At 44.8% G+C, this 26,399-nt stretch overlaps 9 protein-coding genes across 9 annotated transcripts; 4 read left to right on the forward strand and 5 right to left on the reverse strand. All coding sequences in view use genetic code 12, as the record gives it.

Annotated features, from left to right (window-relative positions):
* Positions 1–274: 274 nt before the first annotated feature.
* On the reverse strand, positions 275–1,384 carry GLN1 (glutamate--ammonia ligase; the record flags this gene model as incomplete). Its single annotated transcript, XM_029036841.2, has 1 exon — positions 275–1,384. The coding sequence occupies one exon, from the start codon at positions 1,382–1,384 to the stop codon at positions 275–277; it is 1,110 nt and encodes a 369-aa protein (XP_028888938.1).
* A 3,192-nt stretch (positions 1,385–4,576) lies between these two features.
* CJI96_0004590 (OPT family small oligopeptide transporter) lies at positions 4,577–7,306 on the reverse strand (the record flags this gene model as incomplete). The annotated part of the gene is made up of 1 exon (XM_029036842.2): positions 4,577–7,306. One exon carries the CDS (start codon positions 7,304–7,306, stop codon positions 4,577–4,579), a length of 2,730 nt encoding a protein of 909 aa, XP_028888939.1.
* Positions 7,307–9,127: 1,821 nt separating this feature from the next.
* Positions 9,128–9,661, reverse strand: CJI96_0004591 (FMP46 family protein; the record flags this gene model as incomplete). Its single annotated transcript, XM_029036843.2, has 1 exon — positions 9,128–9,661. One exon carries the CDS (start codon positions 9,659–9,661, stop codon positions 9,128–9,130), a length of 534 nt encoding a protein of 177 aa, XP_028888940.2.
* A 2,440-nt stretch (positions 9,662–12,101) lies between these two features.
* On the forward strand, positions 12,102–13,421 carry CPP1 (tyrosine/serine/threonine protein phosphatase MSG5; the record flags this gene model as incomplete). The annotated part of the gene is made up of 1 exon (XM_029036844.2): positions 12,102–13,421. The coding sequence occupies one exon, from the start codon at positions 12,102–12,104 to the stop codon at positions 13,419–13,421; it is 1,320 nt and encodes a 439-aa protein (XP_028888941.2).
* A 307-nt stretch (positions 13,422–13,728) lies between these two features.
* CJI96_0004593 (uncharacterized protein) lies at positions 13,729–17,364 on the forward strand (the record flags this gene model as incomplete). Its single annotated transcript, XM_029036845.2, has 1 exon — positions 13,729–17,364. One exon carries the CDS (start codon positions 13,729–13,731, stop codon positions 17,362–17,364), a length of 3,636 nt encoding a protein of 1,211 aa, XP_028888942.2.
* Positions 17,365–17,450: 86 nt separating this feature from the next.
* CJI96_0004594 (uncharacterized protein) lies at positions 17,451–18,136 on the forward strand (the record flags this gene model as incomplete). Its single annotated transcript, XM_029036846.2, has 2 exons — positions 17,451–17,467; positions 17,518–18,136. 2 exons carry the CDS (start codon positions 17,451–17,453, stop codon positions 18,134–18,136), a joined length of 636 nt encoding a protein of 211 aa, XP_028888943.2.
* Positions 18,137–18,587: 451 nt separating this feature from the next.
* Positions 18,588–19,739, forward strand: CJI96_0004595 (Golgi transport complex subunit COG5; the record flags this gene model as incomplete). The annotated part of the gene is made up of 1 exon (XM_029036847.2): positions 18,588–19,739. The coding sequence occupies one exon, from the start codon at positions 18,588–18,590 to the stop codon at positions 19,737–19,739; it is 1,152 nt and encodes a 383-aa protein (XP_028888944.2).
* Positions 19,740–19,820: 81 nt separating this feature from the next.
* Positions 19,821–22,655, reverse strand: SEC24 (COPII subunit; the record flags this gene model as incomplete). Its single annotated transcript, XM_029036848.2, has 1 exon — positions 19,821–22,655. The coding sequence occupies one exon, from the start codon at positions 22,653–22,655 to the stop codon at positions 19,821–19,823; it is 2,835 nt and encodes a 944-aa protein (XP_028888945.2).
* An 848-nt stretch (positions 22,656–23,503) lies between these two features.
* CJI96_0004597 (M48 family metallopeptidase) lies at positions 23,504–24,934 on the reverse strand (the record flags this gene model as incomplete). Its single annotated transcript, XM_029036849.2, has 2 exons — positions 23,504–24,871; positions 24,917–24,934. The coding sequence occupies 2 exons, from the start codon at positions 24,932–24,934 to the stop codon at positions 23,504–23,506; spliced, it is 1,386 nt and encodes a 461-aa protein (XP_028888946.2).
* Positions 24,935–26,399: the final 1,465 nt, after the last annotated feature.

Below are 26,399 nucleotides of genomic sequence, written 5' to 3' on the forward strand. Positions count from 1 at the left end.
TTCTCCACTTGATAAGGGCTTATCTGGACATGGCACTAGCGAATTCTCCGCGTTGATAAGGTTGCATAAATTTTTACCCCTCAGTAGGAGTTCGTGCTACAAACAGTCAAATTTCGAAAAATGGGCTCATCAAGAAGCCAATGCATGTAGTAAAGAGCTCTAGATACAGAACTGAAGAGGTGATTAGAATTGGAAAAGTTTAATTAAGTTGGCAACTGTTTTTTTTTTTTTGGTAGCGAAGAGACCACTTCTCTTCCCAATGCAAATATCATGTTTACTCCGACTCTCTAGCGTACTCCTTGTACATGTCAGCGTCAGGGATAGCACCACAGATGGTCTCCACCATAATACCGGTGACCAAGTATGGGTCAATGTTGGAGGCGGGTCTTCTGTCTTCAAAGTAGCCGTAGCCCTCCTTGGCCACAGCTCTTGGAATTCTCACAGAGGCGCCTCTGTTAGCAACACCCGAAGAGAAGGCCTCCATGGAGGCAGTCTCGTGACGACCAGTCAATCTCTGCTCGTTGTCGGCACCATAAAGCACCAAGTGTTCCTTGTGTCTCTTGGCCAACTTTGCGAGGGCATCCTCAATGTACTTCATGCCTCCGGCTTCCCTCATGCTCTTGGTCGAGACGTTGGTGTGGCAACCAGCACCATTCCATTCGCCCTTCAATGGCTTAGGGTGGAAGGAGATCTTCACGCCGAACTCCTCGGCGACTCTTTGTAAAAGGAAACGCGCCATCCACAACTGGTCACCCATCTCAATACCTGAGCAAGGACCAACCTGGAACTCCCATTGGGAAGGCATCACCTCGGCGTTGATACCAGAGATGTTGATACCAGCATGTAAGCATGCTCTGTAGTGAGCTTCAACAACGTCTCTAGCGTAAACCTTACCAGTACCGACACCACAGTAGTAAGGACCCTGAGGAGCAGGGAAGCCACCCTTTGGCCAGGCGTAGACATTGTCGTACTGGTCGAAGAGAGTGTATTCTTGTTCAAGACCAAACCACACCTGTTCGTCAGCGTGCGCAGACATCAACTTGGCGCATTCGTGTCTGTGGTTGAACTTGTTAGGCGTACCATCGTTGTTCCAACATTCACACAACACAATCACGTTGTCACCCTTTCTGAAAGGATCAGGGTAGAAGGCAACTGGACGAAGGTACACGTCAGAGTCGTGGCCTGGGGCCTGACCAGTAGAGGAACCGTCAAAGTTCCATTCGGGCAAATCGTCAACAGCGGAAGGCTTTTTACTGAGGGTCTTACACTTTGATCTTGTGTTACCCTCAGCGTCAATCCAGACGTACTCAGCCATCACCTTGCCATTTTGGTTCAAATCAAAGTATTTGGCTAGTATAGCGGTTTGTTCTGTGATACCGGTCATTATGCAATAAATAGAAGTCTATGAGGAAGATAGTAAAGTAGGTGTAAATTTTTTTTTGTGGAATTCACTCATATATATAGCAAATGGCCAAAGGCTAGGCGGGATTTGATAAAGAAAAAGAAACAGGCCGCGTCCTGCAGGAAAGCAGCATTCTATCCGGATAAGACGGGTGCAGGTGAAAGCACCTGTCTTATCCGGACACACCGCCCCATAATTCCTGCAGGAAAGAACCCGTTCAGCCGGGTGTTTCTTCCGCCATGACATGTTCTTCGCACCTGTCTTATCCGGACCCCTTCAATCCGGATGTCATTAAGCAGCCAAAAAAATTGCCGCAAACTGGAATTGTCTCAATTGTTCCAACACCCTAGGCCCCTGCCTTGAGCGATATAAACAAAGTTCACAGTTTACTTCCCCCCAAACAAATAGTTTAAAACCCACCTGTTTGACTTTATCACACGAGCCGCCTGCACATAGTCCCCGGTTGGAAATGGCGTCGCTGATAATTGTAGCAAATTACTCGTTTCTACTTTGCTTATCACCCAATGAGAGCGCCACTATACAATTACTCACAGGACACAGAGCGCAGTCAGAAATGGGAAATTATCCTGGACCAGCGGGAGGAAAGCGATAAGTGACACAAAGAAGGAAAGTTGGCAGAATCCGGGGTTTATTATTTTTTTTTTTTCTTTTTCCCCTATTGGCCAACGGCAATTGGCCAGATATCGTTTTTGGTTTTGGCCTTGTGTCTATCTTTCGATATGGTCTCACTATGTACTTCCCAGAGTGGATTTCTCAGTATGGTTCTCTCAGAAAGCCTGGTATGGCTACTCTGTTGCTGATCTCTTTTAATCCCTCAAAACATGACGAACGCAAAATGTCCCAATATTGTCAACGATAAATCCCTCAAGGAACGTTCTGGGGGGTTTGAGGCATTTTTGTCTCCCCAGTTCCCACAATGGTGTTTTTCGCAGCCACTGGTTCTCTGGGAGGAAGTTGACAAACACTTGCAAAAGGAGCGGTGAGTGATTTTTGGATGCTTTTGCCCTTGCCCTATTTGCAATTGAGCAATTGAATTGACCTTGAGGCATTTTCTTTTGTTTATTCTTCTTATGCTTTGAAGCTCTCTTTCCTTGTGCTTCTGTTTTCGTGGCTTCTGCTCCACGAGGTCTCCAGGTTGCCGTAAATGCATCTTGATGACGTGTGATTTTTTGTAGGGGTGAGTTGATACTCGTGGTTGGAGAATTATTACGCCTGTGATTCTTCGGTGCACTTTTCCAGATTGGTCACATCACCAGTTGGTAGATGCAACGTGAGAAGTCAGTGGTTCAGTCTTGAGGTTAGCCAGCTGCCCGTAGATTCCAACGTATTCGAAATTTTTTCTTTTTCTTCTCCAGGATCTTCTGGGAGAGTACTGAGGGCATGTTCAGAATGGAAGTCTGTCTACTCTGGACCCTGCCTTGCAATCGCTGAATGAAATCGCTGAACAGAAATGGTACTACAAAATGGATCAAAACCATGGAAAAGGTATTCAGGGCTTTTGAGTCTCTCCATATTGCACGTTCTACATCAGCTCCTACTGTGATCGGACTCTTTAGACGAAGAGTCAACCTCATATAGCCTAGTTACAAGCTCAAAGCCAGTCGACCGTGATCAACTAGTATCAACATCATAAAGGCCTATCACATCACGAACAAGTTTCTTCTTGAGATATCATTGTGTCGGAGTACTTATGCCAGGCTAATTTTTATGGAACTGGTGAAAATAATAGAGTGCAGTTGGCGAAGGTTTTGAGATGATTCGAACGGAGTGAGAACGTAATTGGTGATCAGAGGGAAGTCTGGATTGAGTTCTTGAATACTGCTTCATTGTAGCTCTTCACTCTAGAGTCAGACGCGTTTGAACTTTACCAATTGTGCCTCTTTAATCTTTTAGTGATGTGGATACCTACTAGTTTGTGCTCTCTCGAGCTTGAAACTCCGTTTTAAAAGGACCGTTTCTGTTTTTCATTGAAATTGTTCTTCAGCGCTAGGTTGAAGCTGCCTGGATAACAAGCTTACACGGGGACTCTCGTTTTATCGAACTCTGACTCCTTGCATTCAGGAGGTGTCTTTATTTCACTTCAATTTTTCTGGTGGAAACCGAGTGCTCGATATCATCATGGTTTCTTTCGGCTATTTTAAACTTCCCCGTATTGTCTCCTTGTAATTGGCGATTAATTTCATAGAGAGACTGATCCTTGAGCGTGAAGAACTCCTCAATTTCATTCAAGTGATCACAGGTACAAAGCTGTGTAATGCACAGTGTAATGACAGATAATGCGTGTAAGTCCATCACCTAGCCTTCTGAAAGTGGTCCCCATTAATGGCCCCTCAAAAAATTCCAGCGAAGATGAGTGGCGAGCTTCGTAGTAGCCACGGGCACAGTGCAAAGCGTTATAAGTCGTGGTTTTATCACACTTGAATGCAATACATAATTTCAGATATGTCAAAAGACATGTGCGATGCGTAGAGTATCCAAAGCTTGCCAAAATGTCTTTTTTGACAAACTAGTCTATCTCCTTCTCGTATATCTTCCATATTGAATCCCACGGCCCCTCATTACTTCTGCGGATAACATTACGAAGGACTATCTTTGCCTCATTTGGATCCACAAGCTTTCGCTTCGTTATTAATTTCGTCAAACCACTTACCACAATATTCATCAATCTTGCTGGCTCGTACGTAGGCATATCATGTAATTTGCTGACGAAAGAGTCTTTGAGCTGTTTTTGGCTTTCTGAGATTTGTCTGAGTTTCTCAGGGCGTATTCGTATTTTGACGTGTTGGACCTATTGATGCACGCTATGTACACTCAATGCATGCAGCGAAGCACAGGCAGTCTCGTTTAGATATATTCTATGCGCAAGAGTTCGCACAGTATTACCTCTTCATTTGTAGCAAGATCTTCAACAAGCACCTATCCATTTTACATTCGGCTGTGATTCTTCGAAAAAATGTAAGCAGTGTTGTGTATTTTTCACAAAAATCATCTCCTGCACTCTCTTTGCATTCTTTAGGATGCATGTACAACAGCTGGAACGCTAAAATGTCTAAAATCGGCACTACATATCATAATAAGGCTCTTATGGTTCCTTTGATTTCAGTCGAACAAGCTACGCCACGCTAGTGTAACAAAATATATTCACAACAAAATTTAAGGAAAGTGTCCAACTCTTGGACCAAAGTATCCATCTGGGGCATCGATAGTGGCATTGAGTCTAGCTGGAGCATACGCATCAAGAACATTATTGTTCACGTTATTGCCCCACCAGGAAATATACTTCTCATGATACTGAACAGCGAAAAAGATGATAATTCCGCTGAAAGCGACACCACCTTGAAGAGCTCCTGAGAGGGTGTAGTTGTACTTTTCCCACCACGCAGTGTACCGTTTTCTTATCACATACATGAAAAAGAAAGATGCTATGAATCCAGGAGTATAATACGTCAAATTGTAGGGGGCATAGTTCATGAGACCAAATGAAAGCACAATGGGGTGAAGATATTTGCCTATCGTCGTGTGTCCGTAGTATTTCTTCAATGCCCAGCATGGGAAGGCGGCAAGGAACCCAATCAAGAAGCACCACTGCAAAATAGGATAGAGACCTCCAAAGACTCGTTTTGGCCCAATTACACCCCAAATCACAGACGACGAGTAGAAAGTATTTGATCCAGGACACGTGAACTTTTGAGGCTGATGTGGTTCACAAAAGCCTGACACGGAATCCAACACCACTTCTATCACGCCAACAGACAAAAGACTATTGACGATCACAGAAACCATTTGCACCCTAAACAAGGCTCTTGGCGCGATTCTCCAATAGTGTGCCTGTTTCTGGTTGGTGAAGTAGTTTTCAGCCTGGACGTCGATGTTGGTACCTAAGGTCTTGACGTAGTTGAGTGCGGTTCCATTACCTGGAAGTGCGTAACCAATAATCATCTCAAGAAGAACGTTGATTGAGTTTTGAGTACCTGTCGCAGCGTAAACTATGGCAAAAGGTAACAAGAAAACGAAGTTGAGGGCCAAAGCAAAGAAAATGGTCCACACTGGAGTTTGCAAATCATAAACCTCCACTGTTATAATCGAGAAAACGATACATATCACCAAGATCACGGTGAACCACCACTCTGGGACTTCGGGGTACTTTTTCATGGAAACAGAGAAGGGGTCATCGAAACCCTCGTAGGTTGAGCGTTTTTTCTTGAAATTAAGCGATTTGACAAGACCAACCACAGCAAACTTCAATTGCTTGAAGTGAGTTAATATCACATAAAAAAAATTCATGGGGTATAAAGCAAAAAACGTGCCATAGGTCACCAAGTTCGCAGCTGAGTAGAATGGGGGCCCCATTTTTTCATACTTGGCTAGATCAAGTTTCTTTTCATCATTAAGAATAGCAGTCACAGCATAAGGTTCACCTGTATTTGTGAAAATGCCATTGGAGTTAATTGGTAAGAAGCCCGTCCATTTGTAGTTTGACCACCAAACTCCCACAATACAGAAGAATCCAATGAGCATGCCAATGTACTGATTCAACTGGGCAAAAAAGGGAACGTACAAAGGCCCGCTCATATTGATGATGTTCCAATCAAAGGTGGTGATAGGATTCAACCCAAGACCACTTTGGGACCCCGTAATTGCAGCAACATTGAAGTTGTTTGGTGCTGCCCAGGATATCCAGTTGAATGTGGAAAGTGCCGTAAACAAGTAGTCGGGAACCCAGAAGTATAGAAAAGATACAACAAAGGTAATCAAGAAGAATGAATATCTGGAAATCGACCACCCGTTGATATTTTCTTTCTTCTCTCTTTGTACCAAAGCTTTGTTAACAGCAAGGTTTGGAAGAATAGTCGGCCAGATTGCTGAAACAGGGTAAACAACGAATTTACGGATAATTCCGGCGAACCCAAAACCCAAAAGGTTTGATGATAATACAATAAGAAATTGGGCGCCAATTGTAAATTTTGGGTTGTCATAGAACATCTCAAGCTTCTGGAGGTAAATGAAGTATGTTGCATACACTGCACTTCCACTCACACTGTAGCACAAAGTTGCTAACATTTGTTCCTTATGAGACCATGGACCAGGATTTAAATTGATCTCCCATCTCCACAACTTGAAAGTTTTGGCAGGAAGCGTCAACTCCAAAAACTTTCCGCAAGGATAGACAAAAAGCTGCACCACCATTGACAGCAAAGAAATGCTTGGCATTCTTTCGACGAAGAATTGGTTAATGAAGGTACCGAGAACCACCCATACGACACCGATTATGTAAACACGTAACGTTTCGCAAGGAGTATCTGGATCGTCGAATGGATCTGTAACAGATCTGACCTCAGGGTATGGAGACCAGTAAGCAATAAGAGCAGCTTCAGTTTTGGTTTGCAACTCCCAGTCAAAAATGTCATCGGACTCGGCTGATTCAAGGTTTTTGACCGTCTTCTCTGCGACATGAACTTGGCTTTTTTCTCTGGAGCTTGCTGAATTCTCATCTTCGTAGCTTACAGGGCCATCTGAGTCTGTTGCGTGTTCATATTTGACGAGTTGCGCAATGAAGTCGAAGGTCTCCATTGGAATATTGACGTCACCATCATGATCCTTCAAAAAACTTTTCAAAATGCTTTCTGCCTCAACAATCTCGATCTCCAGAATTTTTTCCAACATAAAAACAGCAGATGGAGGCAAATCCTCAAAAGATTTGAGATGATTAAGATCCAATCTTTTAAGGACGTAAAACTTCTGGTCCGAGGTAAGACCGTCAGCAACCCCATTCAAGGAATACTGGTGAGAGGTAATCTCATGTAAGTCAACTTCGTGAGCCGTGGTGTCAAGCCTACCACCGCCTTTGGAGATACTCGTAGAAGGATTAAGCTTTTCGGACATGGCCTACACCTGAAACTTTTTCTCGACCATTCGACCCAAATTTATACAGCTCAGCTACCGAGAGGTGCAAAACCATGCCATGGCTCTCTATTATTTTCCGCATATCCCACAGTTGCCTTGCTGCAAAATTTGGACTGATAGGGCCCGCCTTGGTGCATATCATGGGTGCCACAATAACCTGTAACTTGAAGCCGCTCATGATCAAATCTAGCTTCATTCACGACTGTGCTCCCCAATCTCTCGGCCCGATTACTTTTTTTTTCTCTATCTCAAATTCATACTTTCGGCATGATATCAGCGTGCGGCACCAGGATTATCAAATCACGCGAGGAGTGGCTCACGAAGCGCATTGTGAATTTCCTCGCTCGCCTGTCATTTCTGTGGCTTTACACACGTCAACTGTGTGAATCTCGGAGCATTCCTGAGAGTCAAAAAGCTTGAAGTGATTTTTTCAAGTGCACTCGAGAATTCAGCTTTGTCACGCTGAAAAAAGAAAATGCTCTTTGAGGTTTGAGCGTTAGCTGTCATCCTTATCAAACGCAGGTTACGACTTCTTTCTGAGCGGTTCGGCAGGAATTGCCGGTGGGGCCATACGTCAAGCGCTAAAAGTGCAACTTTTCCGGGAGTGCCGTGCATGGCTAGCAATAATCAATACAGGCGAGCCCATTCGTTTTCAGTGAGTGATATTATTATAGATTCTTTATTTGGGTCATGTTGAGCCAGGTTTTGGCTATTGAAAATTACACACTATCTTCTAGAGCGCAAGCTATCGGAAAAGCTTTGCTTTAAGTATTATTCGATCACTTGAGAAACTGTGGCACCATTAGGTGGTCTCGAGAGCCAACCAGACAGACAACCATGGACTGTGTGAATGACGTAGGAGTTGCGCCTCACGGCTGTTTACAGGAGCCGTATATTAAGCGGCTGCGAATGATAAGTTGCAGTGTATTCGCTTCTTCGGATCAGTAAGCCACCTCTTCGATCGATAGCTCAGATCCCCAAGGTTCCACTTGGGAAATCGATGTGTCCCCCTTGTGCCTAGTCAAGTATTGGTAGACATTATTTGGTAACAGTGTTATTAGGAGTATTATTTAGCTCTACGAGTAATGAAAGGATTTCCTTCATCCAAGGAGAGGTTGCTCTCGTGTATTGTGATGATAGGTGCTACTTCATGGTGATGCGCTATGGTTGATTGACCTAAGCTATACCATAAAACGATTACCTGGAAGATATCACTTAGCATCCTTCGAATTTTAAAAGATACATGTCCTACTTGGAATCTCGGTTTGCTGTGATGATTTCGCCTCGCCATTCGAGTCAAGACCATTTCATCTACCTTCTCTGGCTTCCATGTGACTATCTTTATCAAACTGAGAACACATGCAAGTTTTAAAACCTTCTGATTCACAAGCCGGGTACACACACCAGCAAGCGAATTAGGTCCAAAAGTGTTAAGAGCATCGTTTGGAAGATTCTGTGACGCTATTTTGCTCAAGCAAAATAAGGGTGCCCCCGCAAAGTATTCACATGTTTTCATAATTTTCAGAGGTTGTTGGCCCGAGCGGCCTCACCCTTCAAAACTTGAACAAAAGTGTCTCATGCATCCGAAGCCCACAAAGCACGTAGCAATGCCAACTTGACAAGCAGAGACACAAGTTACAACAACCTGATCCGATATTTAGAGAACCACATCAAAGAATTATCACCAAAGCGACAGCTCTGAGACGATTGACTCCTCAGCTTCACTGTTCCCTCGCAATGAATCAGTCATGGGCACTGGGTACGTAGTTTCAACATTTGCGCATACACCAAAGTGCCTCTTTAGGACTTCTCCTTGGCTGCCTCCTTGTACTTGGCCAATATCAACTCCAAGCCGTCCATGTCATTGGCAATCAAGTTCTGGTCCCAGTCAATGAGCAATGGAGGCTGGAAGAGCTCGTTAGGGTCGATCTCCGGGTTCTCCTGGTTGATGAGATTGTCAAAGGCCTCATGAATATGGTCGTACTCGTTTTGAGAAAAGATCTTGAACCCTCTATCGTGAGAAATGCCGAGGCTCTTCACGGTAACCAGGCCTTGGTCTGATTTGATGAATTTGTCGTTGAGCAACGGGAAGCACTCTTTCAACACGGTTTTGCAGCGATCACCACGAACACAGTTGGTATAAATAGACTTGAACTGGTCGTAAGTGGGCATTTGTTTGGCGTTCATATCGAGCTGGAAAAGGTTCTTATCATCGTTCAATTGATAGTATGCTTTCTCCAAGAAAGCAAACAACCTAGCCAGGGCCGGAACTCGGGCATTGTGGAAAATCGAGATAGTAGCTGGAGAGTTTTGCAAAGACCTGAAGAGAGACATTAAGTAGAGCAGAGAAAAAAAATTGTGCAGTTGTCAATTGACTTTTGGGCACGAGGTGTTTTTATGGTGCAAGGGCAACCCCGGACTTTTGCTTGACTCAAATGTCGCGGTGCCACATAATCCGTTGTACCGAGGAGATGGCTCGAGAAGATGAGGAGGTTATATCCACCAAAAGCCTAGAGGTATGTAGAAAATGAGCTTACATTTGTCGAAACGAGACCCAAAGGAGTAAATAAATTTTCTTTTTACATTAAAAATACCCAACATCACTCAAGACTGAGTGGGTCATTTCTCTTGGGATAGCGACGACATTGTCGCATCGTGGGAATATCTCGTGTTGAGTCCCCTTGGCTATCTCCCGGACGTGTAACTCCGACCCGGAATTTTTCCGATGTGGTCACGATGAAAAAAAAAGTCGGGAAAGCAGTGAATGAATTGAATTTAGTATAAAACTCTCATGTGTTTTGGACGTATTGTAGATTTATCGAGTGACTTGTGCTGGTGTTTGGGATTGAGTAGTGTAACGGATCCCTCAAGAGGGGAAAGAATCTGGAAACGTTAGTCGATGAGACCAGGACGCAGTATAATGTCAAAAAGAGCTGCTCACTGGTGACTTGGGGTCCTCTTTCCTAGATATACTTTGTTTGAAAGAAATAACTGTAAATGCTGATTTTTGGAAAGAGTTGCCGTATTGTGGTAGGTTTATGGCAATGTTTGCGAAAAGTAAGAAGTGAGAATACAAGTTGAGTATTGGGCGAAAAGACCTGAGAACCGAGAAAGTAGGAGAACTACAAGTTAGCAGGCACACACACTAGAAGGAGTGTATGTGTAGTCTTTTTATTATTTATTTACTTATTTGATTTTTTTTTTCCGCTAAACTACTTCTTATCTGTAAGACAGCTCCAACTCCAAGGCAAGGACAAAAGGGAGTAACGAACTAAGGTTAGAGGTCGTCGAGTCTCAAAGCGAAAAGACAATGTCTGGATCGAAGGAGTAGTCCATAACTCAATGGAGTCTCTATCAACAGTGAGTACTTTGATGGACAGATTGCGGATTAATGGAGACCAAATATGACACAATCTATCTGAATAATTCCTCTATTAGTTAAAGAATGATCTTAGGTGATTTCTACGAGTTTGGCAGGTTTTTGCAGCCAGATTTGCACCCGTACACCAGCACACCCTCAGGAAGCATCACCCCCCCTCCAAGAAAAGATAAATTCCTTTTCTTTGTTTAGTCTTCGAGATCTAAAGTGATCAACGCGGGACATTAGACCAGTGAGACTTTTTATTTAAAGGTTTTGGAATGTAGTCATCCAAATCTGGCGACCCCAAAATCCTCAACAGTCCATCGATTTGTCGCCATGGAGCTAGCTCCACACATTGGCATCGTTTAAGGAGCTCAATTGTGTAGATAGTCCCGATGGACCACCTCCAAAGCGACCTGAAGCTAAAGAGACTGTTCCATTTGTAAAGACTGCAGGCTACGGGTGGACTAAACAAGGCTAGGTCGAGCTCCTTGAGAGAGTCAAAGTCTCAGCAGTCAACAGCAACGTATTCACCTGAATCAGCAAGCCTGAAGCAATCTACACATAAGGAACTGGATACGCTTGTGTCACCCAGAGAAGGGGTATTGATGCTGTGCCTTCAGGCTACCGCTTTACAATGGACTCTATCAAGTGTTTCATGAGGAATTGCAATTGTTTTAGACAAAAATGTACTTCGGTTCGTGGCCAGTATGATTTTCAAGCTGGTATACACTTCACCTGGTATATATGCTGAGATGATATTTTTAGTTGGGGTACTTTTCAAGGCGGAAGGGTATTTTTGGCACCAGTCGACTCACCTCCTTTGGCGGTGATCATCCTTGGCTCATTCCCGCCTGCTACACCGGTGTGGAGGAGCCACCAGCTAGCCCAGCGAGCCAAAACGCTCACGAACAGCCTGTTTTGAAAACCATTGAAATCTGCCTCCAAAACCGGGGTCAATGTAGATGGATTTCCACTTTATACGAATCTTTCTCTCTTGTCTGCCTCCTTTTCCCCTTCCTTATTCATCTTGAGTCGTCTGGGCCAGAGCCGTTTTCGCACTCGCATACTAATTCTTTCTTAACACTTGATTCTCGTGCCTTGTTCCTGTGCCGGGGCCGCTAAACCTACATTTCCCAGTTCTTACCCTTGATCTCACCCTAAATCCAGGTGCCCCCACCAACAGATTCCACTGTGGCCAGTTTCTTCTTGCACTTCCGCAAAGCGGCCTTCTTCAGGTCCAGTCTAGTACTCAAATCTTCCTTTTTAAATCGACTGAATCCTTATATTTTGGCCCCAACGACTATCACCTATCCGTTCAATTGCCTGGGCACCTCCAATAGAATCGATTTCCTCGTCAGATCGCCTGCTGAGTAAATATTTCGGATCCCCCTTCCTTTTTGTTTTCTTTAGATGACCTCCCCTGAACTGGAGGTGAACGTATCGCAGGCGACCTCTGTGGCGTATATCAATCCGGTGACCTTGAACAAGATGACCCTAATCGATCTGGACTCAGCGTCCCAACCACCCAACGACTCCGCTGTCTCATGTTCCTCCTCTCCGCTGGTAATTGCTCCTCCACAGCTTCTTGCGGACCACGCGTCCTCCACCATCAACTATTCGCCGAAACACTCAAGAAAGCCCAGCCTGCTATCAACGTCGCGTAACATCAACATGAAGCAGCTTCTGCTCAATTTTCTGAGCTCCTCACCTTCTCCCTCGAGAGACCTGTCCTCCAGCGTCGCAAGTGAGGCTGTTTATGGGCCTTCCATCGCCAACGGCTCCCTCCATGTGAGCCCGCCTCTGCGGGAACCAGCAAAGAAACCGCCTGCCCTAGCGATTCCCCACCACCAACACGCATCTGCGCCATTAGTGACCCCTGTGGTCGCCCTGACGCCCTTGATACCGCCGGCACCACCTCCACAGAAGACTCGAGGCCACTCGCTCCGTCTGCTGCCCGTGATACCGCCCTCTGAGTTTCGCTTAGGCCTGCCTCCTGTTCCTTTCGCTCCTGGATCTCCTGAAATCGCCTTGCTGAGCCCCTTTGCCTTGGCCCATCACCAACATACCCACAATAACGCATCTGACTCGGTCTTTGACGAAGCTCCCCTGCTAGCTCGCCGGCAAGTTCATCTGCACTCGCACCAAGACGCTTCAGGCATCCAGTATTACCCTCCTGAGGAGCTCCAGGAACAGTCGAGCCTACACGCCTACCCCAATGGCCCTGCCAGGGTTTTAGATAACAACTTGTTTCTATATCTGGACCCAAAGCACTCTTCGCGACCGGTGGATGTCAATGATTACGATTTGGTGATCAACGTTGCCAAGGATTGCACTAATTTATCGGAAGAGTTCGACACCAAGAATGGCAAACGCACGTACCTTCACGTTCCGTGGTCCCATACCTCGCTGATTCTGAAGGATCTTCCCAAGATTACAGAGATGATCGCGCGTTACGATAGGCCGGGGTTAAAAACGCTAGTGCACTGCCAATGTGGCGTGCTGCGTTCGGCGTGTGTGGTGGTGGCATACTTCATGGTGAAATTCCATATCTCTGTCAACGAAGCTTACGAGCTCTTGAAGTCTGGCACGGCCAATACTGCAGAACCGTGCAACCGGCGCATCGCCCAGCTTGGCCATCACGTAGATGCTTGCGAGCGCATTTGCCCAAACATGAGCTTAATATTTGAGTTGATGGACTTTGACGAAAATAGAAAAGAGCTGGCGAGCTAGAGTAGCTCTGATCTCTATAAAGAAGTTCACCGATGATTCCTAGAGAGAGGCCCACCTCACATTGCATCATACCGAAGAAACGACGAAACGATACAACAGCATATATCCAAATGCAAATATATACAAAGTTCTGCTGCCTCATTACTCACCTTTGTCCATTCGGATATTCTCTGCTTTTAATCTATAGCACGAAAATGGCTGCAAATGTTATGACCGGTAGTATCCTGTACATGGAGAAAACTCATCTTCAACAACCATCTCACCCAAACACAATCTCTCACCATTGGGATACACCTTTATCTTCTTCATGTCATACAGTTCTGGGTCAAGTAATCCGCGGGCACCCAGTGGCAACCGAGATCCGGGTCGAAGTCGTGACAAAAGCAGAAACCTTTCAGGCTCCAATAACCCATTTAGCACGAGAGACGCAGAACGGAACCTAAAAGGACCCGCTCAGAGCTCAATGTTCGGTCCAGGCCTGACATCAAACAAAAACTCCTCGGTCGACTCTTATAGCAGACGTCATGATCAGCAACGTGACTACTTTGGCTACAGAAACAACTATGGCCGCAAGTCAGGATTTGGCTCAAGTAATCGTAAACGCGAAAGCTACGACAAATACAGGCCTTCTAACAGGCGAAAGTCGAATTCTAACATTGATACGAGCTCTTGGAGCGAACGGCGGCTGTCACAGGGCAAGGGAGGAACAACTTCAAGTCTATTCAGCGATAGAAGCCGAGAGCGGTCAGAGTACAGGCCAAGCAGAGACAAAGACGATGGTAATGCGCCGAGCAAGATCGATGATAGGCGGCTGGGAAGTAGATCGCATGATCGTGAGATCGGAAGAGACCAGGGGCATTCAAGAGACCACAAGGACATTGGCAAGGGTAAGGATAGGTACTCAGAAAAGCAGCGCTCGTCACACTCTCTGGAATTACGGCGTTCACAATCAGAGGCGTTTCTGTCCAACGAAATTGTTTCGAGCCAACACAGATTGTCTGATCCTTCTCCGTCAGTATTGCAATCGCAACGACCATCAGTGAAGGACGATTCTGTGCTGAAAAGCGATTCAAAGATAGACCAAAGTGTTATAAAGAAGGAGCACGCTTCACATGTTTCAGAAATTAAAAATGAAAGACTTCTTCACTTGTTTGACGATGATGACGAGCCCAATAAGCAGGACGTTGTCGATGAGGAAAAGAGTTCCATAAAAAACACAAATTCCCTCAAAAGTAAGGAGACCAATGAAATATCTGAGGAGAAAGGGAGTATTTCTAGTGAAGCTAATCAAAATTTGAGCACATCTCCACATGATGAGCGTCATTATGATGAACACGACGAACATGAAAACAGCGAACTTGATTCAGAAGCAGAGACAGTCATCACAAACGAACCTATTTCTACTGACAAAGCTAAGAAGTATCTTCGCAAATCTGGACCAGATAGTGAGCGCAGGCGCCTCAAGTCCAAAATTATTTACTCAGATAATGAGAGCGATTCTGACGATGCTTATCCGCCAAAATCGGTAGACGATCTGAAAAGTTCCAGCTACTCTTCCACATTAGATAATAGTGTGAGCCTCAAACCAAGAGATAACTCTGAGAGCAACAAAACATTGAACGCTAAGGATCACGAGAAATCGTCCAGTACCCCTGTTCCTGATGCTGACCACGAAGAATACTTCGAAGATGATTCCGAGAGGGTTATTAAGCTGGAGAAGCAACACTTGTCCAGGACTGAATCAACTCAAAGTTCAAAACCATCTAAATCGTATAAGATTAAAAGGGACTCAACTGGCAGATCACTTCTTCAGAGAGCATGCAAAAAAGGCGACCTTGAAGCCGTAAAGAACCTAATATCCAGAGGTGCAGATGCCAATGAAAGTGATTTTGGTGGTTTCACCTGCTTACATGAAGCTGCTTTAGCAGGCCATACAGAGATAGTGAAATTCCTCATAGAGAATGGTGCTGATGTCAATAAGCAGGCCTTAGAAGCAGGCGACTCTGAAACGCCATTGATGGATGCTGCAGAAAACAAACATGTTGAAACTGTCAAGGTGTTGCTTGCCAATGGCGCAGACCCTAATATTACTAACGTTGATGGCTTTTCCGCATTGACCAAACTTTATCACCTACAGGCCGAGGAGGAAAATTACGACGAGGTGATCGGTTTGTTGAGTGCTGCAGCTAACAAGACGCTGAATCCAACAGGGTTCTCTTTGTCTCCGAGAAAGATCATCGAAGATCCCAACGAAGGATATTTCAATGACTTGGTTAAAAAGAAAACACCACTGTCTACAATCTACAAGTATGTGGCACAGGGTCTCAAAGAAGCAGCAGCAGAGGATTTCATCCTTCACGGTTATTCATTGCTGAAGAAGCCCGATATATTGATTTTGGCAGCCCGTCATGGTCACACCGAACTTGTTGACATCCTCTTGGGCTTGAATCCTGGATCTTTCGATATTAATATGAAAAACAAGGTCGGCGTGTCGATTCTTCTTGCAAGTGTTGGAAGAGGCAATTATGACGTTGTAAAGCTTCTTTTATCAAGAGGGGCAAATCCCCTGATCAAAAGAGATCATGACAATTTAAATGCGCTTCAGATTGCCAAGCATTCTGCCCAGCACGATCCCAGAGAGGTATTCTTGATTGAAAAACATTTACATGGCGAAACTGAGCTGAAAGCCCCAACTGAACCTCCTTCAAGTCCTACGCCCGACAAGGAAGCCGAGAAGGTGAAGTTGAAAAATGAGGACGTAGAAATGAAAGAACCAGAGGTAGAAGTTCCCCATTCTCCTTCTCCTGTTCCAAAGAAAAGCCATTCTAGAAGAGGGTCTGAAGACTCTCTGAACAAGAGAAGGAGGAATCTGGAAGATGATTCAACGAAACTGTTGAAGAAGCGAAAGGGGGCCGTTGAAGCAGCGATGGAGGAATCGAGTTTGTCTGGCAAGGGGACAAAGGAGGTGGAAGAGAAGCTTTTGAAATCACCCAGCGGTGAGGCTAAGGAGAAAACGCCTGACGCAGATCAGAAGCCTAAAATGAATCGCACAGAAAGCCAGGCACCTCTTCATTCAGTGCCAACAAAGGCGCAAGAGGAGCAAAGATTAAAGGCGCAAGAGGAAGCCAAAATTTGGCAAGAAAAAGTTCAAGCGAAGAAGAGGGCTCGAAGGGAAATGTTCCTACAGGCTGAGAAGGAGAAGGAAAGAAAACGTAAAGAGGAAGAGGAAAGGAGACTTGAACAAGAAAAGTTAGCGAAGTTGAGAGCACAAGAGGAAGCGGATAGGAAGGCGGAGGAGGCAGAGAGAATTGCAAAAGATCTTGAAAGCAAACGCATTAAGTTGGAGATCGATCTTATCATGGCGAAGTATCCAATAGGGCTCAGGCAGTTCGTATTTGGTCAAGCGTTGAGCAATCAAGAAAGACTCAGGTACTGTCCTCTCTATGTTTTTGATATTGCGAACAAGAATTATGTTATCGACTTGCAAATATCGCTCTTACTCGCTACATCGGTGTCAGACTTGCACAAACATTGTCAGGAGAGCGGGTCGAACGAAAAGAAGTTGCTTGATTCAGAAAGTAAAGCCAAGGTGTGGCCTCTTTTCTTCCCGATGATCGGTATTGGCAGGAACCAATCCGTCGAGCCGGATGGGCGTCAGAAATTCATGGCACTTCAGCTTGCATATATTCCCTACGAAGATGCGGCAAGTTTTGTGAAGAAGAAAGATCAACAGCTTCATGAAGACGTGTGGGTGTCAAAGAGGGAAGCGAAGGTGAGCTTGGCGCACTTTCCAGTGCTAAGAGATCGCTTCCAAGAGCCCGAGACACCACAGCACAAAAGGGACCACGAAAAACATGACAGTCTCGGGTTTATTCCTCCCAAGTGGAAGCTTCGCCAGGACGTGATACGCACCATCAAGTCAGCTCAGACTCCATTGTGGTGAGAGAAGGGTTACCAGTTACGACGTGTATATTAGTGTATTTATCGATATAGCAGATGCGCATCGCAAAAGTGGTAGCTTAGGACATCATGGGAGATCAACAAAGGTATGTACATGATAATTGAAAGAAAGATAAGAAATCCTCACTAACATCAGAATTAATAGAAAAGATCTCTATGACCAGGAGAGCGAAATTGACGAAGACCCCATCGTCTTGCCCAATATAGAGTTTGAGCTCATCGATGTAGCCCTGGAGGAGAACCCTACGAATGGAAGCATCGCTGCTGAAGAACCCGAAGAGTTTGCTTTTCCTCTTTTCTCAGCTCCAAGCTCTGAAGTGATGACGGTGACCATGAGAGAGGAGGAGTTGGACGAAGATATCAATAACGAGCGACCCGAGTCTTACTATCGAGCGATATATTCGAGGAGCCAAAAAGAAGAGTTCGCATTTGCTGCTGTAGATGCAAGCTATATTTTCGAGTGGAGCCGAACGCTGTTCCCGGACTCGGCACCGTGGAAGGTAATGAACCTTAGTAAGTATAATGAGACTGTGGAGAAGGAGAGGAGAAAGAACCGAAAAAGAAGACCGGGGAAGAAAAAGAGAGCCAACGTCATTGTCTGCAAAGAGAGAAGACTACTAAGAGAAAAGGAGGAAAAGAAGCTTCGACGGGAGCAGGAAGCAAGAGAAAAGAGAAAGCGGTTCAAAAAGTGGACTGGTGGAGCACCAAAGGGGAAGGAGAAGACACCGCAAAAACCCAAGTATAGGACGGAATGAGTACCAAGAGGTTATCAGTGGTTGCCACATCACTTTACAATTGCTATCACATTATGTTGGACAAGGTGAGCTTTATAGCGCATTTTCCACGATGCGTAGCAAGTTGCATTAGAAAGCTCCTATTCAATGACTAACGCTAATTCTTATCAATCCCACACGAAAAGAAACTAACACCGAACGAGACTTGAGTGAAGGATTACCATCTCAGAATAAGTTACTGGTGGCTGCAAAAAGTCAATTTCGGGCATCATCACATTGCCTAATCTCGGCAAGTACAACTTATCACACAGAACACAATGTACTTTCGTATTTACGAAATCAACTTCTCTACGTATAAAAATACATGTACATATATGAAGCATCAACATATCACTGAACTCTCCCACGAAGTAGAATCCTGCATACCCTTTACATCAAACTCAAACCACGAAGTGGTATTTTTTCGAACCCAATGACAACACAAGCAATTGAGGACTTCGAAGCGTTTCTCGAGGACGAATTCAATCCAACCAAGTTTTCCGCCTCGCTTCTCCTAGCAACGAATGTTGCAGACGACTCCGAGCTCGACTTGGCCACGCCGATCAAAAAGCTCCAGTTTGATGCCAACGAATGTGAATCTCGGATGGAGCACCTTGCACGTACACATACAACAGAGCTTGTGGACAGCTTTTCCAACATAGAATCGACGAAAGCAGTCATGCTGCAGTCTGTGGCTCCTCTGGTCGAAAGAGTCAAGAAGTCATATGCCCGAATCGAGCGAGAGATCGTGGAACCTTATAAGGAAGCTGCCAAGCTCAATGAAGCACTCGAAAAGATCCATACTACATCTACACTTCTTCGAGGAGCCTGTATTCTTATAATGTTCATTCAGCAGCTCCAGGAGTGTGAGGCAAGTGGGACGGACTCCGTGAGGATGGCTAGATTGTACAGCTTAATGAATCAGTTTTACACTGGGAAACTTCTCCTGAACTCGGCTGCTGCTGGTGATGTGTTTTCGTTAAAGTTTGTGAAGGAGTATCATCCGGTTTACAAATCAAAGTCGGCTGAATTCTTGAATTCGCTTTCTGAGAAAGTAACAAACGACATTGCCCACCATAACTCGTTCAAGGAATCCAACACCACTTTGAGAAACAACATATTAGCATTGTACACCATGGATAGTAAGGAGTTGTTTGTTGTATTGGACAAAGATGCTCTTTCGAAGTCAATTCAGATCGCCTCTACTCAACTCTCGAGGGCGTTGCAGTCCCCACGAAGTTTTGGCTCCGCTTTGGAGGATACCTACCAGTTTGCTCTACTGTTTAATGAAACTTTGGAAGCATTGCTTAGAGCTTGCCGCATATCGGATGACAAGCTGTTGTACACGGCTTTCGTCAACGAGCACCTCCAGGTTGAGTCCTTACGTGATGTCTATTGGGACCGCTTGGTGATGAAATTCAAAAAAAGCATAGCAACCACAATGGCTCGTGGTGGGCCCATTGCAAAGTCCCTTGTGACAAATTACCCAAGAATAGCCAGTGCCGTGGAGTCTACTTTTGAGCCAGACCTTCGCAAGATTCTACTAGACGCCATTGTCATTATCGATAATGCTCCTAAGCAATAGACGACGATAACGACAACGACGACGACGATGATGATGATATGATGCATTTTGACTATGTATACTCTTTAATATCGATAACTCTTACTGAGCAATCTTGGTTTTGAGTTCAGTGAGGAAGTCTCTGTAACCCTTGGAGTGTAAAGATCTATCCTCGACCAAGTTGCTCAAAACCCAGGATCTCATGGCGTTGAACAGACGCGCCAGGGCAATCTCCAATGGTTCCTCCTCCGAAGGTCCGATACAAACATACAAGTTCTTCCATACAATAGAGTCCTTTTGCTCTCTGAGCTTGCCAATGATTTGGCGAATCTTGTAGTTGAATTCCGACTCTTCGAACAGAAATTCTGGCAATTCAACTTTACCTGTCGCAACCTCATACAAGTTGTCGGTGCCAAACACGTCCGCAACAAGAGCTGGAGTAACTCCACCAGAGACCCACAAAAAGAGTTCAATACCATTATCAATCAAATATAATCCATACAGCTGCCACCCAGCATTAGAAGCGTTTTGAGGTTCAGGCATCTTGATTTCCGTTGAAGTAATAGTAGTTTCCTCTCCTGTCTCTGGATCAATGTCGATGGAGGTCTTGGGTAATCCACAATCGTCGTCCATCAAATGCAAGGCGTACACCGTAGGATAAATGGTCTTAATCAAATGATTAAGTGGAAGCGAGCCCAAATCATTCAAGGCACGGGCTCTGAGATCCGCTAAAAGCCTTTCATCTCTGAACCCCATATTTTTTGTCAATGAAAAGAGCAAGAGTGGGAGCAATCTCAAGTTCGTGGAGATCTGCAAAGGAGAAGAGCCGGTAACGTTACCAGGGACCAACTCTTTTCTGTACACATTCAAGATGTCCACAACAGACTTGAGCAAGTATTCTCTGGCATCACCCAAGGAGCTTGACAATCCCTTCTCAATTGCTCTGTGAGTGACATAGTTTGTAATCGCGAGTTGATCTGCAGAAGCGTAAATATCATCCAATTTGCTGGAAGTTGGAACAGCCAAATTGATCACTCTTACTCTTCTTTCACCAAAGCATGTGGTATGTAGAACGGCTGCTTGGAAGTACACCACCGGTTTAGTGATCGTCTCTTCGATGGCTACCTCGATGACGTAGCTCTGATCTCTAGGGAAGGATGGGTAAGAGCACAAATCAGACGACCTGTTGAAAAAATTACCGAAAAATCCACTCATTCTAAAGCCCGTTGAGCATCTCACTCTCAACACAGCCTCCAAAGCAATCTCCATGGATAAGTGCTCACTAATCTCTCTAGACAACTTAGCAACGTCTTCCACTGACGAGCAATTCCAAGAAGGATAGAAGTGTGTTTGACCAGCAGTATAACGGGGCAAGTTTGATAAAGTGGCAACATCTTGGTATTTAGACCCTGTCAAGAACAAGTCGATGGTGACTTGGCGAGTGTTACAATCAACGGCGAACGTTTTGTAAAATTTGTCAGCAACGTTCAATAATGTTTGAGCTTCCTTGGGTTTACCCGATTGAGATTCGTCTCTAGCCATCAACTTACCTTCACCGATACTTGGTAACGTTGCCGAGAAGACAACAAGCTTACCACCTATTGACAGGATGAGGTTATGACCAGATCTTAAGGCTGGACCCAAAGCGAAGTGAGGGTTTGCGGTACCCTCGAAATAGCTAGGGAAGTCATCCAAGAGCTTTTCAATGGCTTTTCTGTTTTCATCAAGATTGATGAGTAATCCCTCAGGAGAAGGCAAGAAAGGCTCGTCGAGATCAGATACAATGAGCATTTCAGGAGCCTCATCTAAACCCTCGCGGAATCTAAAGAAGTGCAAGTTGGAGTCAACGCCGATAATGGCAATTTTGGCCGTCTTGTTAGCGTTGGGAATGCGGTCCAAGCTCTCCAAGATGGTTCTAGCAACAGTTGAAGTCAAGCCGGAAGCCACTGCATTAGCAGACACGTCTATGATGAAAGTGTAGACGATTGGTTGAGGGGCTCTGGCCATGTATTCCTTGGGGGCAATGAATTCGACGCAGGAATGATTCAACTCGACACGCTCATACCTGTTAGCAGCCTTCCGCGACAATTCATCGTAGTCGAACGCGCTGGGAACGTCGTTTTGCAAGCCACAGAAATTACATCTCCAGCGCTTACCATTCTCGGTCCACGAAATGAAGGGGTTGATGTAACTTCTGCAACGACGACAACGACTAATGATGGTATCCTTGGTGACTGGCACCTGCTCTTCCGAGTCGTGCAAGGCTGTGTACGGTCTGACAACGAGAGCCAAAGGCAACTTGGATTTCTTCAACAAGGACGACGTAGTGGGAATCACATTCAACGTCGAGCGGAAGTACTCATGGGAAGCGTTCGCAGTCTCCGAGCCAGGAACAATTGTACTCGTTGGTGGAATGATTAGAGGTGGTGGAGGCAACGACAATTCGCTAATAGGAGGAGGCAATAAAGTCATCAAGTCAGTGGTGTACAACTGGTTCAAGGGAAAGGCGTTTGCCGATCCAACTCCACCCATCCCTCCCACTGAAGGTCCAGTACCGTAAAACGATGCCTGGGTCTGCTGTCCATACGGATCAGAGGCCTGATACCCAGCCTGGTACTGATTTTGCTGGAATTGAGGTGCCACTGGCGATTGCACTTGAGCCTGAGCCTGAGCCTGAGCATATGGGTCAGCCTGGTATCCGTAAGCTGATGCCAGTTGGGCTGGGTATCCCTGAGCGTTACTATTGACAGGATACTGAGGTTGCTGTTGCAATTGCTGTGGTTGTTGAGAGAATTGTGGCTGAACTGGCTGTTGCTGGAGGTTCAAGTTCTGAAAACCTTGGGTGGCTTGATCCACACCGTAAGCATTATACGAAGGCTGCGCTGGAGGCTGCTGCACAGCGTACTGGGGCTGTGGATATGCTCTTCTTCTGGACATGAGCGAGGGGGAACGGAAGGACAATGGTGTATGCGGTTGAAGTTGTGGGAGGTAGTCCTTGGATCGTTGAAGGTGTTTATGAGCGAAAGATTTGAGACGTGGTCAGTGCGCGACTACAATGTACGCCCTGCGAGTAAACGAGGGCACGGTAATTGGAATAGAGACAAAAGGGAGAGATGTGGAATATTGGTAGAATTTGTGTTAGGCAACAGAAGTGGTGAGGAGGGGCTTGATGTTAGAGAAAGGTAAAAGGGTTTCGTGTGAAAAAAGTGGCGAGTTTTAAGTGCAATGTACGGTGGAGGGAGCTCACCTTAAAAAAAACAATTTCAAGGTATTACTTCAATATCTCATGTGACTTGCCGAGATTTCTCGTAAATTTGAAACGGATAATCAATGTTAGATCGAAATGTCTTCTCTTTTACCGGCTGTACCCTGAAAAGACATTATAGGGCGCATCTCGTTGTAACTGTTGCAGCCACAGATCAAAGGCACATCATAAAATCACTAAACAAGTTTCGGGAAAATTGAGACAATTGAGTGTGGAAACTTTCTAGTTAGATTATCTAAAAATTTTTGTGAGGTCTATCAATACCTGAGTAGAACTTCAATCCGGGTTGACGATGTCTAGAGGTCATTGTGAATTGAAACATCAGATGGGTCTTTCTTAGGAAATAATTTATTTCATCCTACATCATGTTGTGAAAGTTTTAAATTGTCAATTTATTGCTCTCAGATTCATTTTGAGATCAAAAGATATTTAGTGGCAGGACTGTAGCACATATACAAGCAAAGTATCTTGATTAATCACGAATAGAAAAGAAAAGAACAAGATATCCATTATTAGCTGATCAACCTGCTACACTTTCGATGATCTTCTCGGAACCTTCAAAGTTTTTTTCCTCAGTCTCTGCTTTGGAGGGATCGTATCCCACGGCCGTCAATCTCTCAACTAGATTTGGGTGAGTGACATTATAAAGTGCGTACAACCAATCGTTAGTCGTATTTGTCAAATTCTTTTTATCCAATCTAATCAATCCAGAAGCAATCTCGTTTGTGTAACCTAGGTCAGACGCAAACTTGTCTGCTTGGTATTCATTCCTTCTAATCAAGAGATTGTTCTGGAGTTTATTCACAATGTCAATAGGCCATGTCAAATACGATACGAGGATAAGGGCAATCAAGGGAGAAATCCCCTGAGAAAAACCAAAAGAACGGAAAAGGGACTCATTGTGGGCAAAAACAGAAAAGGTGATGAAAGTGAGGGCATGAGAAATTTGATCTCTGAAAATCATTTGAGGAATGTGATTCAACTTCCAATGACCAATCTCGTGGCCCAAGATAGCAACAATCTCTGGGATCGACGATTGTTCAATCAAGGTATCAAAAAGAACAATCCGTTTACACCAAGGTAGCCCAACCATGAAAGCATTTGAGTGAGAAGTAATGACCGAGCCCTCCATGACTAACAATTGAGAGACCGGGAAGCCGTTTTTTTTAGCAAGCGCCTCAATTTCTTTGCGCAAGGGGCCTTCTTCCAAAGGATACAACTTGTACAAGAAAGGAAGGATGAAGTTTGGAATGATTGTCTGAACAAAGAGTTCAGCCACCAAGGCGAAAGTCATCGCATAGAAAATGAAGGAATCACCAAAAACAGTCAAAATTCTCACAAATAGGTACACAAGAGGAGCTAAAACTACCTGCAAAACCAAGAATTCCTTCAACTTATCTTTGGCGAACTTCGCGTGTGTGTATTTGTTGAAGCCCCAACGCTCCTCGAGGTGAAATGTGTGAATGTAGGAGGTTACCCAAGATATAATAGTAGATACAGTGAAGTTGAGGGCAAAAAACATGACGCTTTGCAGAATGGTATTGACCACCAAGAACTTACCAACAAAAGGCAAGCTGCTCAACTTTCGTACAGCAGCGTGAGCAACGTTCCAAAAATGAGGATAATAGTCGCACTTTAATCTGGCCACATCTCTGATGAGGGAGACTGCTTGTCGAAACATATCCATCTTCAAGTTATCCCGAGTGTAACCCTTACTTTTTTCGAATGTCTCAGCATCAATAACGTTTTTAAGAACTCCAGGAGTCTTTTCCTTCTTATCATGGAATTTGTACTCCCTGTAGTTGAGATAAGCATTGAGAGTAAAGTTTCCAATTAGGAACAGGATGGCCACCCCTTTGTAGTTTATGCTAGGATTGTCTAGTATAGCCTGCTGTTAGTTGAATCCAGAGTGAGGGAAGAGTGTGAAACATACGGCAAGGGTAGGAAACATTTGCAATGATGGTTACCAAATTGAAGGAAGAGGGTCCTCTTTTTATACTTCAATTTGCGCTCGGGATGGTTTTTAGCCTTCGTTCTTTTGGAGATAGTGATAAACGCACCCTTGGCAAAATCTGCCTATCCCTTGAGCGCCACAGATGCACCAACCATACAATTCGTCTATGCTTACGCAGGAGAAAAGGATGATGAATAAATGATTTGATTATGCAATTGAGACTTTGACGTAAGAAGAGTTTATTAAACGATTCATAAATGTAGGTGTCTTAAAAAAGAATCCAGGAAATAAGCGAGCCGGCACTTTGCTTTTGCGTGAAGTGAGCGAAAAATTAGGGTGCAAAATTAGTTCACTCAAAAATGCTCGCAGACTGATATTCTGGCCATAAACTTGTCGAGCATCATTCGCGCTTTGGATCAGCAGAGAATTCATTGTTGGATGGAGAGTCTGCAAAAAACAACCATTGTTCTAGCAGGTTGTGGTTTCCGCTTGATTGAGGTCAAAAGTCAAAATGCCCATTCTTTTCCTTGACAGCTAATGGAAATGTGTCAAGGCGGCGCCACCCGGCTCGCTTATCAGTTAGGTGCGGCACCAGAAGCCGCATGTATCGTTGGCACCTAAAAAGTCGGCTCGAAAGCTCGCCGAGGGCGGCAAATAAACAATACTATGAAGAGAAAAAAATGTCTTATTCTGCTCGGCACGTGGGAATTTTGAAGCATTCCATTTCCACTGAGTCATTTGGCGCTGTCCATTATACATAGAGGTTTTAGTTAGCATACAACCATGAATGCGAACACTATCTTCAATGATACTAGTTACATTAAAATTGAAATATCTGCCAATTACGCTAGCTACATGAAGTATAGCCCATTAACTGAAAACTATGCGATGGTGATAAAAAGAGATCATTTTAAATAGGTTGCACTAGTTTCAATCTTCTACCATCTTCCGTAAGACTGGTCTGATGGGCTTCGCCCAGTGTTAGACGCAACACACCTTCCTTGGCCATGTTAATAGACGGTGCTGATCTTTTTCTCTACTAAAAAGTACAAAATCAAGGGGTTACTACGACCCCTAGTGCCATTGTTGAAGTGAGCGTAAAGGTATTGAAAGGAAGAGAGGTGGCAGCATGAAGAGGGGAGAACCACGAAGACCCTGACAGATCCCCACCCTCCCTCCTGAGCACAAGAAAGGGGACAGAGATCTAACACTTCTTTGGAGACGCCGCCGTTGAGTTGGGCAACTATTACCTGAATGTCACTTGCACAGCGAATACGAGTGCAATGGTTCTGGCAACCAACACATGCTCAGGGGTTGCCTGTTATGGGAAAGGGAGTGTGAGGAGCCAATCAGTTTCTGCTTTGAAGAATGTGGTGTTAAGCCATGAAGTTCTATAAACAACGCTGGAAGAGAATGTGCATGAGATTTTGCAGCCATTTCGGTAGCCAGAGGGCGCCAGCTA

Source organism: Candidozyma auris, chromosome 5 (assembly GCF_003013715.1).
Source record: "Candidozyma auris chromosome 5, complete sequence".
Classification (NCBI taxonomy): domain Eukaryota; kingdom Fungi; phylum Ascomycota; class Pichiomycetes; order Serinales; family Metschnikowiaceae; genus Candidozyma; species Candidozyma auris.